This window comes from Suricata suricatta, chromosome 1, assembly GCF_006229205.1.
Source record: "Suricata suricatta isolate VVHF042 chromosome 1, meerkat_22Aug2017_6uvM2_HiC, whole genome shotgun sequence".
NCBI classification, from domain to species: Eukaryota; Metazoa; Chordata; class Mammalia; order Carnivora; family Herpestidae; genus Suricata; species Suricata suricatta.
Window position 1 is genome coordinate 104629723 of NC_043700.1, and position 20547 is coordinate 104650269.

Sequence of the window (20547 nt, forward strand, 5' to 3'; positions counted from 1 at the left end):
TTTATTTCCCATCTCAGATCCTCCTATGATGCATCCTGGTGTATTAAGCTTCTTAGGACTGCTACAACCAAGTGCCATAGATTGGGTGACTTACACACGAAAATAGATTCCCTGACAGTTCTGGAGCCTAGAAGTCCAAGATCAAGCTGCCAGCAGGGCCATGTTCCCTCTGAGGGTGCAAGGGAAGGATGTTTCTCAGTCCTCTCTCGTGGCTTCTGGTGGCAACATAACTACAATTTCACATGCACTCTCCCTGTGTGCAGCTCTCTTTTTTTTAAAGGTTTATTTATTTTTGAAAAGGAGAGACAGAGTGTGAGTGGGGGAGGGGCAGAGAGAGAGAGGGAGACACAGAATCCAAGGCAGGATCCAGGCTCTCAGCTGTCAGCCTAGAGCCTGACGTGGGGCTTGAACTCACAAATTGCAAAATCATGACCTGAGCCGAAGTCGGACACTTACTAACTGAGTCATCCAGGCACCCCAAGTGCATGTCTCTTTTTAAATTACCTTTTCATAGGGGCGCATGGGTCCCCTCTGTCCCTCCCTCCCTCTGCCCATCATGTGTGTAGGTGCATGCACATTCTCTTTCTCTTTCTCAAAAATAAATAAACATTAAAAAAATTTCCTTTTTATAAGGATACCAATCATAGTGGACGAGGGGCCCACTCTACTCCAGTATGACCTCATCTTGACTAATTACATCTGCAATGACTCTATTTCAATAAGATCCTAGTCTGAGTATGAGGGGTTAGGGCTTCAACATATGAATCTGAGGCTGGGGGCAAAAAGCTGTTAAAAAATCACTCAACCCATAACATAGGGCTCCATCATTTAGATGCATGACTTGGGCAAGGTTCTTAACATTTCTGTACCTCAGTTCCCTCATCTGTAAAATGGGGATAATAATATTGACCTCATAGGGTTTTGTGGTGATTTAGTATATAAATGACTTAAATGAGGCTTGGTACTTACATACTTGGTAAGCATATTTATTATTTCTATTATTATTATCATCAACAAACTTTTTAGGAAATGCACTTCCACTGTTTAAGAATCACCCAATTTCTCTCTCTCTCTTATTTCCTCTCTACTTATTTCTTAAATTATTTGGATTTGGATAAAGAATAGGGTCCACCTTAAAATCCTTGGCTTATAAGTCTTTTTAAATACACAGATGATGTAAAAGTAGGCCTCAAACTCAATGGGGACCACCTGTGGTTACTAATTTTTCAAGGGAGTTTTTACTTAAAGTTGTCATCAAGAACTAAGGCCAAACTAAAAATTTTCCAGGTGTTTACTTCAATGGGGTGAGTGGTTTTTTAAGACAACTTTTTCCTTGAGGAAGTAGCCATTCCTGAATCCTTGCTTTATATGAGTGGGTGGTCTCTAAACTCACTCCCTTCCTTGTGTAATTTCTATCAATAGCTGTTGCCTCATTCCACCCCACTCGAAAGTTGTACAGAATATCCTAGGGGCTCGGTACACACTTACACCCCTGGATATGCTTCATATCCCTTGCCTCAACGGATTTTCCTACCTTTTTGGGAGCCTCATTTATTACTTACAAGTGTGGCTTTTGTGGTTTAACTAGATTTTTTGCCAGAATTTTTTAGTAGGAGTGTTTAAGGCTAGACGGTCAGAAGCTCCACTTTCTTACCTGTACAGTGGGGATAATAGTGTCTCCCTGATAGGTTTGACATCGTGTATATCTATGTAAAATGGCTGACATAACGTTGGTCAATGTGTGGTAACTGCTGTTAATTAATTAATGAGAAGGAGGAAGGAGTAGACACCTGAAAATAGGCATTTTGGGGAAATTTTTCGGCTCTTTCAAAATCTCATAAATGATTAATTAAGAAAAAGGCATAATTAGTCCATTTTACATTAGTGGTGTAGATGTTTTTAAAAAAATACCTCCCCAGAGTTTCTTCTTGATGAAGATGATGAACCCAAAAAGCATTTCTTTGTCTGCCTTTCTTCTTCACATTCAGGTAGTCCCCCAAATACACAACAGTTTCCTGGGCTGTCCATAATTCTGATTTTTTAGAATATTTTAATAAAAGAGCATCTGAAAACAAAGGTAAGAAAAATGGATGTTATTTGTTTAATGTTTATTTTAATTTTTTAATGTTTATTTTTGAGAGAGAAAGAGAGAGAGAGGGAGACAGAGCATGAGTGGGGGAGGGACATAGAGAGGGAGACACAGAATCCAAAGCAGGGTCTTGGGTCTGAGCTGTCAGCACAGAGCCTGATATGGAGCTCAAACCCATGAACTGTGAGATCATGACCTGAGCTGAAGTCAGACACTTAACTGACTGAGCCACCCAGGCGCCCCTAATATTTATTTTATTTTTGAGAGAGAGAAAGCACACATGCAAGAGAGGGGCAGAAGGGGAGGGGGGACGCAGAGAGGGAGGGAAACAAAGAATTGAAGCAGCCTCCAGGCTCCAGCCTGTCAGCACAAAGCCTGATGTGGGACTTGAACTCATGAACCAGATCATAACCTGAGCCGAAGTCAGACACTTAATTAACTGAGCCACCCACGTGCCCCTGGATGTTATTTTCAAAGGGATGTTACATTCATGAATAAATTTGAAGCAACACAGATCCTAATCCAGCTTGTCTGAAATCTTGAGCTTCTTTAAACATTTTCTCAAATTTCAGCTTCTTCCATGAATACTGCTAAAAAGTTAGTGAAGTATAATAAAAAAATTAAGCTTTGCAAATATGACTCACAAAATCTTTCACTTGTGATTGAGAGGGATTAAGGCTAGAATTTCTGTATGAAAGCAGTGGAGGGGCGCCTGGGTAGCTCATTCGATTGAGCGTCTGACTCTTGATATCAGCTCAGGTCAAGATCTCATGGTTCATGGGACTGAGCCCCATATCAGGCTCTGTGCTGGCAGGGTGGAGCCTTTTTGGGATTCTTTTTCTCTCTCTCCTCTCTCTGCCCTGCCATTCCCTTCTCTCTCTCTCTCTCTCTCACAAAATAAATATATAAATACATAAAAGAAAGCAGTGAAAAATAAAGGGTTTTTTAAACAGTAAAATGCCAGAGACTATCTTTAAACAGTGATATATGCTTGCATCTTCTAATTATCGGGGGGGGGGGGCAGATAATGGAGGCTACTCCTGTGCCAGACCATATAGATAGAAATAAATGAAATAATGTACCTCAGAGATTCCTGGCAACTCCAGACATCATGGTTACATATGAAAGTACACCTTAATTTTCTGAGTTGTTTTGTTTAAGTTGAGAAAGTCCAGGAATTACTTGAGAAAATACAGCTGCTCTACAAAGATGCTACTCAATTGACAAAGGAAAAGATAGGAAGGAAAAGCAAAACCTGTCTCCACCTGAAGGAAAGGGAGAACATGGTAGCAAGAAAGCATTTCTTTGAGGGGGAAAGACAGGAGTCCTGAGGAAGAAACGCAACATTTGGGGATCCAAGTTACAATGAAATGAACAAGGACCTGCATCTAGGTCATGATAATGGATGAATGAATGGAAGAGTCAGGAGAAAAAGGACTTAAGTTAGATAAACTCACAGGTCTGGGTTTGGGGAGGCAGAGATTAGAGGCTGGGGAAGATGGTGACCAGGACTGGGCAACTCAATCAGAGAAGCTGGGGTTGGAAACAGAAGGGGGGCCGCGTGCACACATACACAGGAAGGGTAGTGAATTGAGGGGAGAAGAAAGGATGAAATGTACAACTTGTTTTGTCTTCCAGCTTCCGGCTTCCTCTCTTTTTCTTATCTGTACACTGGGGATGATAATGTTCCCCTGATGGGTTTGAGATCATGTACATGTGGCTTTTCACCCATAAGCTGCCACATAGACATGATAATCAAGCAGTTGCTTAACTCTAAGGAATGTGGTTCTAAACCTTCAGAGTCCCTAAATAGGGAATAGAAAATAGGGAAACTCTTTTACAGTAGAACATTTTTTAAAAAATAACAATCTGAACTGTATTTTAGTCTCACTTCAAAGCAGCAGGCAAAACACTGGAATACTCTGAAGCAGAAATTGTTGACATTGGCTTTATACAAAGTCACTGGAGAACTCTTAAAAAATACTGATGCCTGGGTCCATGAGATCAGAATCTCAGGGGTGAGGCACTGGAAGTTTTAACAAGTTCCCCAGGGAATTCTTATGTGGTGCCAAGATTGAGAACTACTACTTTAATATCCAATGCTTAGCAACCCATATAGCCTGTGTCTTCTGAAATGTGCTTTGCAATAGTTTTTTTCTCATTCAAATAACTCTTCAGTATCTTGGAGGGTATTATGATCCCCTGGGCTAAGAGAAGAGCCTTCTTTTGTCTTCTTTCCAGCTTCCCCACCACTTCTAAGCTACATTAGACTACTAGGTGGCCCCAACCAGGCTCCCTGCTATGGTAAGTGACCTTGGGGGATCCCTTCAGCAAGACTTAGTTGCTGACTGTAATAGCAGGGGGCACTTGATCAATCCCCTGGCTGGAAAGAAACTGTGTGGACAATCTCTGCCCACTAGAAGAATTATGTTTAATTAGGACAAACTCTGGCCGCCCCCCCCCCCGGAAAATCTGAATGGGGAAAAGTAGAAATTGGTTGGTAATGAGAATCCACAGAAAAGACAAATGCTGAGTGGATATGGCACGCAGAGCTGTTTTAAACCCTGACAGATGACTGACTGTTCTTTGGTCCTGTAAGACTCCTGTCTACCTTACTGCCTGTGTATCTTCGCAGCAAGTCCCCAACAGATGAGGGGGCCTGAGAAAGCCTGTTCTACACAACCATTAGAGTCTACCACACCAAGAGTGAAAGAGGCCCCTGAAGGACACACTTTTCTGTAGAGTCACAAAGCATGACAGGGGTCTGTGTCATTTATGAGCTTTAAGTGATCTACCTATTAAGCTCTTCAGAGGACCCCAAATGTACATAGATGCTTCCAGAGTCTGGACCTACTGACAAAGGTTGTACTTACTGTGTGCTTGGTGCAGTTGATTGGGCTTAAAAATCCCCGTATTCTCCAGTCTCTGTAACAGCCAATCATGCCTCACCCCTGCCAAGAGTTTTTCCAAGTCCTCAGCATGCAGGGTTCGAGCCTCTAGGATCTCTTGCCTTGACATTCCTGGCAATGAAACAAAAGAACTTCCACTGGAATTCAGAAAGGACTGTGGACTTTCCCCCTCGGAAGAACCGCTGGAAAATGGCGGTGATTTTAACCACCACACTGAGGACGAGGTGGAGTTCTGGCTGCAGTTCAGCATGTTTCCCGGTTTGTTTCCTTCCTCCGTAGTAGTGCAGTCCTTGCTAAGACCGGGGGAGGGAACGCTACTGCTTACGGACAAGTTGGGGGTTTCGGGCCCCTGACCACGCGGCTGCCTCAGAGCACACAGGCTATAAGAACCACTTCTTGTGGGCTGCACATCTGTGCTGTCGAGCAGGTGGGCCTCCTCATCCACTGTGGAGGCTTCAGGGTCAATGCCCTGCTCTTTGACTGAGCCCCTGCTCTTTCCTGAGTCAGGATTCTGAACAGGCCAATGCAGAGTGGAAAAGCTACATGCCGTCCTGGAACGTTTGCCCAGGGAATCCTCCATGACTATGTCAGAGTCTAAGGGCATATCCTCTTCTTTTTCTGCTGTTTCTCCTTCCAGGTCAATCCAGGCAGAGCTGTCTTTAAATGTCAGGCCTGAGCCTCTTTTGATTTCCTCCTCATGCCTGTCTTCGGCATCATAGTTGATTTCTGGAAATTCATCAATTAGTTCAAAGGTTTCGTCTTCTTGGACCAAAGGATATGTGGCTGTGTTCTTGGGGCAACCAGCATCAGAAGAGGACAAAGAAGCAGAACCAAACGAGGGTCTGGAATGCACAGAATTATTTCTGGATCCCCTATTTTTGACTTTCTGCACATCTCCTGGAGCTCCTTCTAACAGACCTGCCCCAGGGGCCGAGACTATGCCTGTTATGTTAGGAGGATAGGAGGTTGTCAAGGGCATGCGTCTGTGTAGTTGACTTTGCAAAGACTCTAAATTGTCATCCTCGGACACTTGGAGAGAGAGACCATGAAGCGCTGAAGACAGTGGATGTACAGGTCTGGTTTCCTCATTGATCTTGAGTTCTTCAGACAGGGCAGTGGAACACTGAGTGTCCACAGGATGTGCTTCTTTGCAAGGCTCTTGTCTGGCTGACCTATTGTCCACATAATTTACTTCCTCCCAGCTGGTAGAAGAACTAAACGCCGATAACTTGCTCCAAGAACTGGAGCACTGGCTGTCACTCAGAGACTTGTTCAAAACAGCTCCTTCACCATGGCTGTGATCTGATGACTCAACCTCAGTTTCCACATCTTGATCCAAGGAGACTCGAAAGGCATCAGAATGGGTCCAGTTTTTCCTTGCTATCCTTCTGAGTTTCTCCTGACCAATCTTAGCCGTTTGCGAGGAAGATACTACCATGCCTTTTTGAAAATGTGGTTCATCTTCAGTAATACACACAGTATCTATGTTTTTTGTCTCTGTTTTTAGAGTAGTGATACAGACTCCTGTCTTGGTATCTTTCTGTTTATCTCTGTTGTTTCCACAAGAGCTTTCAAATACTTCACACACGGAAGTGTGGTGCTGTGAAAGGGTTTCAAGGATTTTTTGGAAATCTACTTGCCCACGCAAGATGGGTTTATCCAACCCATGTTTGAAACTCTCTGGAACGTAAGACTTGTCATCGGAATTTGAGAAGCTTTGAATTTGTAAACGATCCTTTACCTGGGTGACAGCTGACACGATCTCCTTACAGAGAGCTTCTCTCTCCTGACTTCCGGAGGAAGTACTGAAACGGTACAGCTTTCCCATAGCTTCATTGCAGAGCTGACGGGCTGTGCGGACCACCTCCGTCTCCTCATACAGCCTCCGGTGCACGGTGGTGAGGCCAAAAGCAGCTTTGAGAAGACTATGAAGCTCTTGTTTTCCACTAACTCGTTCATCATATCTCTTGGTGAGGAGGCCAATTTCAAAGGCCTCTTTGGCTTCACACAGATAGGAATTTTTCATTTCCAGAGGACAGTCGTTAGAACTACTATATGACAACAAGCATGTGCCACGGATATTCTGAGGAAAATACCAAGTACAAAATCAGACACTGAAATAGAAACTGGAAGTAAATCAGGAAAAACTTCATTCTTGAGGGCAGTCATTAAAACTATTTTAGGAAAACAAACACATGGCACAGATATTCTAAAAAAAATATGCAATCAAATATTGAGTCAAGGAATTAAAGTCTTTTTGGTGAATAAGGGAAAAGGACTGGGATGTATGTGACTGGTTCACACAAAGGGACAAGAAATTAGCTTTAACCACAACCTTACTATAGCCTGATACTTTTTTAAAAAGCTTATTTATTTATTTTAGTAATCTCTACACCCAAAGTGGGGCTCGAACTCATGACCCTGAGATCAAGAGTCACATACTCTTCTGACTGAGCCAGCCAGGTACCCCAGGCTTGATATGTTTTGATCAAAGAGGATAAATTTGCTGTTGTTGTTACTTCTGTTGTTAGTTTTAGCAAAGAGACTCTACATGGGGCATGGTCATAGTTATTTTCTCTGTGCAAATAAGGCTGCTATATATAAACACATCATTTCTTTAACAATAGTCAAAACAATAGAGTAGTGACTTGCAAACCCCTCTGTGCACTTGGGCAGTATTTCAAAATAAAGAGTTTCTGAGTACCAGTCCCAGACATTTGCATTTAGTGGGTCTAGGGTGGATCAGGAATGTGCATTTTGGAAAGACCCCCTGGGTGATTCTGCTGTGCTTGGGAACCATTGGTCTAAGGCAGACAACATCAGATCCTCGGGCTGAATTTATTTAGCTTCCACCAGGACGTCACTATCCTGACTGATAAAAGCTTTCCATACATGAGGTCTGAACACAATTATCTACTGATGTGCACAAAGCCTACTTGAGGTTAGACCTTTTCCTCTCACTGGTAAGTTCCATCACTGGGGAGGGGGACAGTGTAGAGCTGCACCCTGCTTACCACGGCCGTGAGCACGAAGAGGGGCGTGTAGGGACTGAAGGCAGCTGCCAGTTTGCAGGCTTCTGCAGCTGAGAGCAAATGGTGGTCAAACTCCTTCAGCAGACCCTGTGACGAAACAGGCCAAGTGTCGTGTTGACAATTATTTATCCATTTGCAAAAGTCAGCTATGAAATTTCTCTACTTTTCTTTCAGGATTCTGGGGGACACCCTGCCCCTTACCACAAGCACCTCTGAACAGTGCCAAAAAGAGTTAGGTGTCTCAAAGGACCCTCGGGAATTGAGCGTCCTTTCCCCCAATACCCAGACACAGTCCGTTCCCCCTCCCTCCCCAGATAGGGCCTAACGTGTGCAAAATAATTCACACAAGTTTCTCTGCAGGATCATGCAACTCTTTGTTCACAGGAACCCCCACATTTTGCAGCCAAATTAGCTGATGATTTCTGCAGTGTTCTTGTCAAAGAGCCTTTTAATGTATGATTTCACAGCAATTAAGATTCATTCATTCATCCTAGATATACGCATCACAAGTACCTCCATGTGCCAGGCACTGTTCTAATCACGAAGGAGATAGCAGTGAGCCTGTAGTAAATAAGCTTGCTTCCTATTGAGGGGAGGGGATCAGTCAATACACAAAATGAGTAAAATGCATAGTATCTGACATGGTGGCGAGCAGCCGAGAGAAAAATAAAGCAGGAAGAGGTGAGGAAGCAGTTTGCAATTTTTTAAATTTAATTTTCTTTCTTTCTTCCTTTATTTCCTTCTTTCTTTCTTTCTAAGTGAGCTCTGTATCTAACGTGGAGCTTGAATTCACAACCCTGAGCTTGAGAGTCACATCCTCTACCAACTGAGCCAGCCCACGTGCCCTGGCAGTTTACAGTGTCAAACAGTCATCAGAGACAACTTCACTGAGCAAGGGATATAACCCTTTTCCTGTGTATTGGTTTTTTGCTAAAACTCAGATTGCTAGCAGCAAGCTGCAAGTGTTCTGATGCCACACTCATTACTATGAAGCACGGTTACTATTGTTACTTTGGTATTTAGCAAAAATGCCAACCTTTCTGATACTATTAGAAATCTCAATATCAGGGGCACCAGCGTGGCTCAGTCTGTTAGGCATCTGACTCTTGATTTTGGCTCTGGTCATGATCTCACCCTTTGTGAGTTCGAGTCCCACATAGGGCTCGGTGCTGCCAGCGCGGAGCCTGCTTGGATTCTCCCTCTCCCTCTCTCTGCCCCTCCTCCATTTGTGCTGTATCTCTCTCAAAATAAATAAACTTAAAAAAAAAAATCTCAGTATCAGTGCAGTGCAGGAGAGCAGTTCAATGTCTATGTTAATGCTCCAGACTGGTTGGAGACTTGAGCTCTGCTCCTAGTTTTCCTTCCTACCCAGTGTGCAAACTATACAGGTCACTTAATTTCTATGGACCTCAGTTTATTTTTCTGTAAAATGGAAATGATAGCTTTTGCTCTGCCTACTTTATAGGGTTTTGTGTAGCTCATATCTATCTATCTATCTATCTATATATCTATACGCACTCATACTTTTTGAATTGTAAAGGAATATATAAAATTTAGTAATCCTTATTTAAATTTTTTAAAATGTTTCTTTACTTTTTGAGAAAGAGAGAGAGAGAGAGACAGAATGTGAGTGAGGAAGGGGTAGACAGAGAGGGAGACGCAGAATCCGAATCAGGCTCCAGGCTCTGCACTATCAGCACAGAGCCCGAGGCGGGCTTGAACCCACAGACTCTGAGATCATGATCTGAGCTTAAGTTGGACACTTAACCCACCGAGCCACCCAGGTGCCCCAGTGATCCTTATTAATAAGAGTAAGAACATAGGCAAGTGACAGACGCTCTGATTTGAACAGAGGGTAATCAAAGTCTTATAACTGTTACCCCTTTACTTTATCACCGAGAGAGCCCAAGTGTGGAAACTGAATTCTGTGATTATTTGAAAGGAAATCAGAGGGGTTCAAAGCATTTATCACTTTGATGATATTTATTCATTCATTTACTCATCATTTTTTTTTCTTAGTGCCCTCTGTATGTGTGGTACTGTGCTAGGTGCTAAGATAATCAAGCCAAATAGGACACTGTCAGAATTGTCCCCAGGACTGTTCATGTTACTTGAAAAGGGGAGACACTGCTCCCTGACCTCTGGAAGGAGACTGCGATTGACAAATCAAGTACCAAACACACTGGCGGTTTTGTAGGTGACGCCACACTGCGCCATGATTTTGACAAGTGATAATTACCAAGTTAATCTGTGGATTGTTTTTAAACTTTTCATAATCTTTTTTGCTCATGGAAACAAAGATGTCTGCCAGTATACCTAGTGACGTGGAAATACCCTGTAAGAAAAATGCAAACAAAACACAGATTAGGAATTCAAGGTCCATTACTGTTCTGGTCACAAGGCCCGAAGGCAATGGTTAGTCCTCCGTAGGGACTACTGCTGCTGCTGTGGCTGCTTCTCCTTCTCCGCCTCCTCCTCCTTCTCCTTCTTCTTGTTATTCTGACAGTGGAAATACTTCTAAACTGGATGCCACAGGGCTTGAAAGATCATCACATCCTGAGGGCAAACACAGCTATTTCTTAGTTGGGCTTTCCTGGACTGTCAACACTAACTTCTCCTTATTGCCAGAGGCTGAAGAATTAGCCCCAAAACGCATCGTGGCACCGGTTCTGTCTGCGGTGGAAGGATGCAGGCAGCGGCCCTGCTGCTGCTGCGGGTGATGGCCCAGTGCTCCAGCTAACGGGGAGAACACTTCTACAGAGATTCAGAGAACAAAGACGTTAGGTAGGGAAGCAAACGTTGCCTCCCACATTTCTTGGATAAAGATGCCACATAAACAATTCACTGGAGTCTGCCCACTCGGGAGGGAAAATGATTTTACATAGAAGCCGCTTGGTCATCTCAACTTTGCTGTGGAATCAGGGAAAGGCGAAGTATATAATAAAAGAAACAGGTGACTGTATCATAGAAATAAAAATATAAATAGGTAGTTAGAAATAAATGCAGAAACACTAAATACACGCCAGGAGTCTGGCTGTGAATGGGGACAGAGCAAGGCACAAGAGGAAGTTACCAAACGTTCTTGGTCTTATGCCCAGGTAGAATCAATAAAAATAGGACCAATAAAATTGATAAATGATACACTGCATTATGCCATAAAGAGATAATCATTCAAAGACAAACGCAGGAGAGGAGAGAAGAAAAAAAGAAAGCCCTCGATGAACCACCTTTCTATCTGGCTGAGGCAGGGTCAGATATCCGATGATGGAGGCCCACGCTAGCTCCGCCGCTTCGTACCACATCCCTGCGAAAGGAAGGGGAGAGATGGGACAGACTGCTGGTATCTCTGCATCGTGTTAGAAAGCGCTTTTGAAAACCAATACAGAAAGAAGATTCATTGGCCCCTGTTAGGAAAATTTGGGTCTGAATTACATCGACAGCAATCGGCAGACACCAATCTGCCGGGAAAACAGCAACCTGTTTTTCCGGCCGATTTAATACAAATAATCCTTCCCTTTCACAGGGAAACAGTAAAAAAATTATGTATCATATATAATACTACATTAACACAAAATAATTAAATCCATCATTTACAAGAATAATTACCATTCTATGTTAAAATTTTTCAAACACCTTAGTTTGCATTTTATTTAATTATTTAAGTAATTAATTTGAGCACCTCCTTTGTGTTTGTGCTTTTTGTTGTTTTTTAATGTCTTCTGGGTTCGGGCGAGGAGGGGGCTTGGGGACAGGCTAAGCCCACAGGGGCCCCACAGCTCCCCAGGAGTTCTCTCTTCCCTTCAGCTGACAGCACAGCCTCTGCCCTGTGTCCCTCCTCAGGACCCCTGCTTGGGCCCCCTGCTCCCCATGTCCAGATTGCCCTGTCTGTGGGGACAGTGCCAGAGACCGCCTCGTGGACTGTTGGCAAGCCACTCAGGCTTGCTGGACTATAAACGGCCATGCATCTTAAAGCACAACCGGCATTCTATACGTTTTGCCTTACAGTCTCAGGAATGCCCTCTGACGAATGAATGGGTAAGGTGCAGGGCGTTTGGAATAAGGTGTCACTCTATCGCATGGAGTCCCATAGGACTGAGAGTCGGATCCCAGGAATAATACTGAGAACCCTACGGTTATTATCACGATACACACCTGCATATTTCTTTAACAAAACTCCACAGAAAATATTTTGTTTTGTTAATGTTCATAACACTCCCGGGGTCTCAAATGTCATTTACTTTTCGATGAGGAAACCAAGAAAAGTGAGGATTAGCAATTTTAACCAGGTCCAGTGAGAAAATTCCGCGGTAAAACCTCCTATCCAGACTGTAAATGAGCCCCGAGAGGAACGAATGTTTGATGACCGCACCTAGCTTTTGCAGAATTTGCCCTCTGATCTGGATGCAGACGGACTGCACCAGGACCTTGTCACTCTCGTTTCTGTACAGCCAGGTACCTACAACAAAAGAGGGAGAAAGGAATAGTAGTTTGAGCTCTGAATTATCTAGTAAATAGCCTGGCAAAATGAAACCATTTTCACAGACGCCTTCATGAGCACATGTGATAGAGATCTGAGAGACGATCTCCTCTCTGCATGTAGAGACAGGCCCAAACTCCTCGCTGTAAAGCCTCACGGAAACGAGCTCCTGTGTGGTCCCCGCGTCTCCCCGCTGGCTGTGCTCTGCCACGGCAACTTCACTCGTGTCCCTTGTCGTGGACGATGCCTCCTGCTTACATCTGCACTCACTGCGGCCTGGGCCTGGGGTCCCTTCGCTCTGGTTCCTGAGGAGACCAGCTCCTCCGGCTTCAGGTCTCAGCCTGATGCTAGTGCCTCCAAGCCCCCAGGGGAACTTCCTACAGTATTACCCCCTGTCTTGTGGTTGCCTAGTGGAGGGCGGATCCTTCCCGTCCACCCAAAGTTGGTTTGGAGGTTGAGACTGATGACTGCGCCAAGAGCGCACGCGCACCACACACACACACACACACACACACACACACACACACACACACCCCCAACTAGATACGGAAGGATTTAGTACTCACATAATGAGCCATTCTGAGGAGAAGAGACAGGCATCCAAGCCTGTTCCTTTGATTTGTGTGAAGAGAGTGGGGAGTGGCTTTGGTTTCCATTGTGATTAGAGTGTGGGCTGGAGTAAAGTCTCCCACAAGCCATGCCTGGTTTACTGATGAGTGGGGTTAAAACAAACCAAACCCCCCCCCCCCCAGGCTGTCCAGTTGTGGGACAAAGTGGGTGGCGGAAGGCTGGGGCCTGCAAACCGTCAGTGGTCAAACAGCGAAAACAGAGTGAAACTCATTACTATACCCTCCTCTCTGTCACATCACCTTCTCTACTTTCTCCCCAGCTTTTGATCCCTGTGTGTGTGTGTGTGTGTGTACATGTGTGGTATACAAGAGGGGACGTGTGTATATCATAGGTTAGTGATGGTGGCCACAGATGATGGGTATGAGGTTAATATCTGTATTCCAAACTGCCTTTCCACTGGAATGTCTACAAGTTTCAGGGTGATTGAGACCTTATATCCAAGCACATGGAGCTTAAAAGTCTACTGGAAGTTGGTTGAACTTACTAGGAAACTTGTTGACTTTAACGTTCAGAATTTCAGACAAGGTAGCTGAAGGTTTAAATGATTTGTTACCTATTAGGATTTGCTTTCTTTCATGTATGATTAAAGATAGAAAGAAATCCATTTCAAAATAAGTTTTTATTAAATTACATACATGACAAAATCAAACTTATTTTCCAAACTATTTAAATACATAAAGCCTTAAATACAACTTACTGGCTTTATCTCTATATACAGTTCTTCTAAAGGCTGCTACTGAGCCCCTTCTGAGGCCCAGAGACTTACCTGCTTTAACCATATATTGTTTATTAGATGATACATTTTACAATAAAGCCCGGCACATTGGAAGCTTTGGTTGTTCTGTTTTGTTTTCATTTTTAATTAGAGAAAATGGAGACACAGAGAAATAAGCTCCTTGACCAAAGCCACTTCATTCATTAATGAATGTCCTAGCTAGTTATGGGGACATCTAGCCTACAGCAACCATTAGGTCATTCAGTTGCTTTTAAACTAGAACTCCATTAAGGAGTGCAGGTGAAGGTCATTGTGAAGCTAAGAAAGCACCTTACCTGTTGCTCCATTGTTGCTTATTAGACTGCTCAGGATATATTCTGCTTTTAAAAGTTTCCCTGAAAAGAAGCAACCAAATGCCACACAATTAGTTCCTGAACATGTACCTTCAATACTACTAGTAGTTTAAGCTCTAAGATTAACACACTGTTACCTCTCTTGAAAACATTCCATTTTTAGGGGCGCCTGGGTGGCTCAGTCAGTTAAGCCTCCGGCTTCAGCTCAGGTCATGATCTCACAGTTCGTGGGTTCGAGCCCTGCATCAGGCTCTGTGCTGACAGCTAGCTCAGAGCCTGGTCCTGTCTTCCAATTCTGTGTCTCCCCTCTCTCTGACCCTCCCCTGCTCGCACTGTCTCTCCCTCTCTAAAAAAATAAAACACTAAAAGAAAACATTCTATTTTTAAATTAAAAATCAATAACTACATCGTATACCAAAGTGAACAGAAAGATGACATTTCCAGGAATTGGTAAGGTGGGAAGTTGCACAGTATCTGAAATGGCAATTAGATTTACACACACACTCATTCATATAGAATAAAGCTTGAAAATTAAAGATAAATCTTTGTAAAACAGTGTGTCTTCTTGCGGTGAACAAGACTATTGAAAGAAAGGAAAGAAAGGAGGGAGGGAGGAAGCAAGGAAGGAAAGAAGGGGAAAACCACTTTCTGAAATCATGAGTTAGAAAGAGATCAACAACCTGAAATACCTATGTAAGTAAATTTTACCAACGGTATCTTTATTCTTAAAAGTTATATTTTCTAATTAGGTTTTGCTGATATATAAGGATGTGTAGTTTTTAAAAATGTTGATTTGTATTCGCCAAATTTGCTGAATGTCTTACTTCTCATAATCTGTGTACTTCTTGAAGTTTTCCACGTGGCAATCATTCTGTGCACAAATCCTGCTAATTGTGTTTATTCATTTCTAATCTTTATACTTCTTATTTCTTTTTCCGTTTTCATTGCATTGGGAGAACTTCCAAGTTAGGATCAAATAGAAGTGAAAATAAGATGCATTTTTTTTCTTGACTTGATTTTAAAAGGAATATTCCTAATTTTTCACCAGTAACTTTGCCAAAGGTTTCCAGTTGCTTTCTTTTTATCACGTTAAGATGTTCACTGTCGTGTAGCTATCAGCTTATTGCCTGTTAGCTCCAAATTCATCCTTCATTGCCTGCTTTGCAGTAATGGAAATGGACCTTGTAAGTATTTCTCCTTTGCCAGCTTGGTCATTAGATGGTGTGGAGAGATGGGTGCCTGGGTGGCTCAGTCTGCTAAGCATCCGACTTGGGCTTAGGTCATGATCTCGAAGTTCATGCGTTCAAGCCCTGCGTCGGGCTCTGTGCTGACAGCTCAGAGCCTGGAGCCTGCTTCAGATTCTGCGTCTCCCTCTCTCTGCTCCTCCCCTGCTCACTCTCTCTCACCTCTCAAAAACAAACGTTAAAAAAAAAAGCTGGTGTGGAGAGACTATAAGGGGAAGATGCTTCTCTGCCTCATGCAGTGTGCCACTCTTGCCAGGCTCCTGCCGCACTTAGAGCTTCTCCATGCCTGCCTCCTGCAGCACAGGTGGCTTCTCCAGCACCTGGTCCTTAGAGGTCAGCAGCACCCAGCAGCCAGCAGGGTCCTGCAGCACCCTGACTTCACAGGGGAGTGAGCGCTGCTTGCCTGTGAGGTGCGTCTCCATGAATGTGAGGTGCGTCTCCATGAATGTTTCCTCCTGGTGTTCCATAAGGCCAGCCCTGTGGTGCCACCTCTGTGGATGGCTTCCCTCCACACCCCAGATAGTGGGTTTCCGGTGAGTTCTGCTGGCTTGGAAACCCCTTGTCTCCTCTGCCATCCAGTGAGCCACGGCCCTGCCTCCTCCAACAAGGTCTCGATCACACTCCTGGTGTGCCTGCCTATGCATTTGCCCTCTTCCTTACGAGCTCTGTCTCAGGACAAGGGATAGTGGCTCCTGACAATTGCTTGTCATGTATTCCACAGAGTCTTCTTTACCACTCACTAGCCAATCCCTCATTTACCCCCGGATATAGCTAATAACTCTGTTATACTGAACTTTCTTCTTTCCAGTGATTGTGTTGTTTCTGTCTCCTGACTGGAGACAATTAACATCTCTAACCCTAGTTTGTATTTTTAAACTAAATGGGTTGGAAATTTTATAAAACACTTCTCACATCAATTTAGGTGAACACATAGTTTTCTTGTCTATTCAGTCCATGAGGTGAATTGAATGAGTCAATTATTATTATTATTATTATTATTATCCCTTTTGGTAAACCTTACACCTAATGTGGGGCTTGAACACATGACCCCAAGATCAAGAGTCACATGCTGTACCAACTGAGCAAGCCAGGCAACCCTGAATGAATCAACTTTTATTTATTTGTTTTTACATTTTTTTGTTTATTTATTGTTCAGAGATAGATAGATAGATAGAGAGAGAGAGAGAGAGAGAGAGAGAGAGAGAGAGAGAGAGAGAACACATGGGGGATGGACAGAGAAAGAGGGAGACACAGAATCCAAAACAGGCTACAGGCTCTGACAGAGCCCGACGTAGGGCTCAAACCCACAAACCACGAGATCATGATGAGCTGAAGTCTGATGTTTAACCAACTGAGCCACCCAGAAGTCTCTGAATGAATCAACTTTAAATATTTAACCATCCTTATGCATCTGGAATGAACAGGTAACAGCCTTCCTTTATTATAATGTACTATTATTAATTTAATACCGTGCTGGTCAATTTGATAATATTTTAAGATTTTTGGACCTGATAAATTATGTAAACAATACTACCATATAATTTCTTTTTATCTTGATCTTATTTAGTTTGACCTATGCATTTACCAATAATTTTTTTTATTGCTTTTCGAATCTCCTACTCCATCTGTACAGATTCAACTTCCTTCTTAACAACATACATTCTTTAATGTGTGTGTGCAAGAGAGAAATGTCTTGAGAATAATGATTGTGTTTAGTCTTCATCTGAAAATGTCTATTTTGCTGAGTATAAAATTCTAGGCTGAAAAGCTATTTCCTCTCAAAAAATTTTTTGGTAGATTCCATTGCTTTCTGTACTCTTATTCCCAATATGATGCTTTTTGTCAGTTCCCACATAAATAATCTTTTCTCTGTTTCCTTTAAGATTTTCTCATTGTTTGGGGTGCCTGAGTGGCTCAGTCGGTTGAGCATCTGACTTCAGCTTAGGTCATGATCTCACCACCGGTGTGTTGGAGCCCCGCATCGGGCTCTGTGCTGACAGCTCAGAGCCTGGAACCTGCTTCGGATTCTGTGTCTCCCACTCTCTGCCCCTCCCATGCTCATGCTCTGTTTCTCTCTGTCAATAATAAATAAATGTTAACAAAATTTAAAAAAAGATTTTCTTATTGTTTGATTTTCTGTAATTCCACCACACTGTGTCTAGGTGATTTTTTATTAATTTTTTTTTTTTTTTTTTTTTTGCTCAAGGTTGGGTCCACCTTTTCTGTGCAAAGACGTTTTTTGCTCTAATTCCAGTCAAATCTCCTAGAAGTCCAATTAGGCTTATGTGCTTTTTTCATTCTATTCTCCAAGTTTTTAAAACCCCTCTTTCATATTTTCATCCACCAAACTCCATATGCCTCATTCTCAGGATTTTCCTTAAATAGAATATCCAGGTCCATCATTTTCTCTCCCGCTGTTTGACCTGCTGCAGGAGCACATTCAGGCAGGTCAGTGTCAGTTAGGGGGATGGGACACCTGAGAAACTGGCCTAGGACGTCTGTCTTCCCTGGGAGGATGTCCCCACTCCCCCGGAACAGGCGGGCGCGGGCAGTCCTCCGACAGTCCTTTGCTGCGGGAGCGAGGCTCAGGGAACAGCAGCAGGGGTGCCTGGGAGCTCGTGAGACGTGCCGACTCCCAGGGCCTGCCGCGACCGCTCGGTCAGGGTCTGCGTGTTCAGGAAGCTCCCCGGGCGCGCCATCCATGTTCGGGAAGCACTGCTCTCTGTGACTTTTTGTCACTGGTCTGAGACGAGATTACGTGAAAACTGGAGAGTGAATGTTTAGAAATCTTTTTAATCTTTTGCCAAAGTGACATTATGACTCTTCCGTCTAATAATAAATACTTTGGACTTATTGTTTTATGTATTTTTTGGGGTTTTTTTTCATTTTGCTAATAATCCATTTTACTACCTTCACCTCGGTTTAAGCAGCTTGTTTGGCAGGTAGTGTCCTTATCAGCCCTTGAAATTCAGGAAGCATCACGCCGACTGGGGGAGCTGCTGGGTTGGGCTCTTCCTAGCCATCCCCGTGTGTAGCCTAGGTCAGCAAAAAAAGGATCTTGTGCTGTGCCTGCTTTGTAGGCCGTTCCCGATCCATTACTGCACTTCCTAACAACCACACTGGTTTTAGTTTCAATTGCTACATTTTTTTCCTGAAAGTTCTCTTTAGTTTTTTTTTTTTTTTTAACTTATGTCTTTGTTTTATTTTTGAAAAAGAGAGACAGAGAGTGGGCCGGGGAGGGGCAGAGAGAGAGGGAGACACACAATCTGAAGCAGGTTCCAGGCTCCAGGCTGTCAGCACAGAGCCCGACGCCGGGCTGGAACCCACGGACTGTGAGGTCCTTATCTGAGCCGAGGTCGGATGCTTAGCCGACTGAGTCACCCAGGTACACCATCTTCGGTTTTTTTTAAAAAATAGTGAATTCATTTTCTTTTCCGTTGTGTTTTATTTTTTATTATTTGTTTGTTTTTTTAAATGTTTATGTTTTGAGAGAGAGTGAGACAGAGAGAGAGAGAGAAACAGAGCGTGAGAGTGGGAGAGGCAGAGAGAGAGGAGACACAGAATCTGAAGCAGGCTCCAGGCTGTCGGCCCAGAGCCTGATACAGGGCTCGAACTCATGAACCATGAATTAATGACCTGAGCTGAAGTCGGATGCTTAACTGATTGAGCCACCCAGGCACCACTGTGTTCTACTCCTTAATCATACTATTTTTTTAAGCCGTATGAGTCTTGGGGCACATGGGTGGCTCAGGTGGTTAGGCATCCAACTCTTGATTTTGGCTCAGACCATGATCGCATGGTTTGTGCATTCAAGCATGACCCGTGTCAGGCCATGCTGTAGGCACAGAGCCTGCTTGGGATTCTTTCTCTCTCCTTCTTTGCCCCTCCCCCACTCATACACTCTATCTCAAAATAAATAAATAAACTTAAGAAAAAGCCATACTAGGGGTGTCAGGCTCTGTACTGACAGCTCGGAGGCTGGATCCTGCTTCAAATTCTGTGTCTTCCTCTCTCTCTCTCTCTGCCTTTCCTCTGCTTTTGCTCTCTCTCCAAAAAAAAAAAAAAAAAAAAAAAAAAACCATTAAAAAATATGAGTCTTTGAGGTTGTTCTATTTACATATTTTGTTTTGGAGTGCCATGTTTTCTGTTTATTGCACATGCTCTTCTCTCACGTTTCATTTCCTTTGTTGCCTATACAGTTTAGTCTAAGGGCATTTTCAGCAAGGAATATTCTCCTGTGGAATTCCTATGCCCCTGGACTGTGGACGTTTCTCTAGAGCATAATTTGGACTTGATATTCTGCTGGGCCCCAAAAATGTCAGTACTGAACTGTTTCTTTCTATTAATTATTTGGGGGATTCCCTTCCTTGTGGGTAGGGCAAATTCAGACTCCACACTTACGTTTGGCACAGTCTTGTGGTTTTTATTTATTTGGGGAGATTTTTTCTGGCCTCTGCCCCAGAGCTTGGGCAGAGAGCAAGCTTCCTTACCACTTTTGTGGGTGAGCTGGTGTTCGGTCACCTCTCATAGCTGGGCACACTGTTAAGAAATCCATCTTTATGTAAATATTTCACTCCTCACACAGGCCCAAGGTCCTGTCCCTTGTCCCTGCATGAGGATTAAAATGACAGTCCCTTCCCGTAGGATCATATCCAAGTGTAAACCCCTCTGGCTATAGTGTCACGAGCAGTAGTCTACAGATATAGACCCTTTCCTCAGCTACCTTATTGCCAGTAAAATACTAGTTATTAATTATTAATACTGTACTGTATTAATACCTTTGCAAGTGTATACAATGTCCCCTATGCAAGAAAAAGTTGAAAAGAAAGGTGGTGAGAGGAGATGGAAGTTAAGTTGGAAATTAAGAAGGAAATCATCCAGAATGTGAACCAGGTATGAAAGTGGCCGAAATTGCAAGGTTTTATAAGAAGTCTAAGTCTGGGTCTCATCTGCAGAGGGGAAGGAGAAAAAGATGGAAGAACCCCTTACTTCAAAAGAGATTAGGAAGATGTGCAAAATGTGGGAAGCAGTGCAAAATTTTGTAGAAAAAAAGCACCACCCAAATAAGGCTGGAGCAGCGCGAATGAAGAATCTGTTT

The 20547-nt window shown here is 43.3% G+C and overlaps 1 protein-coding gene and 1 long non-coding RNA gene across 6 annotated transcripts in view; one reads left to right on the forward strand and one right to left on the reverse strand.

The window, feature by feature from the left end:
- LOC115294168 overlaps nt 1-2071 on the forward strand; it is a 29584-nt gene extending 27513 nt beyond the window's left edge. For both annotated transcript variants that reach the window (XR_003909754.1, XR_003909756.1), the window contains exon 3: nt 1989-2071. This is a non-coding gene — a long non-coding RNA (uncharacterized LOC115294168). The remainder of the gene's footprint in view (nt 1-1988) is intronic.
- Nucleotides 1-20547, reverse strand: part of ALPK1 (alpha kinase 1) — a 124752-nt gene that overhangs the window by 5663 nt on the left and 98542 nt on the right. For all 4 annotated transcript variants that reach the window (XM_029941873.1, XM_029941865.1, XM_029941856.1 and 1 more), the window contains 7 exons: nt 14188-14247; nt 12400-12486; nt 11258-11334; nt 10270-10365; nt 8013-8117; nt 4963-7081; nt 1912-2065 (listed from right to left, as the gene is read on the reverse strand). In XM_029941873.1, the coding sequence (XP_029797733.1) occupies nt 1912-2065; nt 4963-7081; nt 8013-8117; nt 10270-10365; nt 11258-11334; nt 12400-12486; nt 14188-14247 (2698 nt within the window). The remainder of the gene's footprint in view (nt 1-1911; nt 2066-4962; nt 7082-8012; nt 8118-10269; nt 10366-11257; nt 11335-12399; nt 12487-14187; nt 14248-20547) is intronic.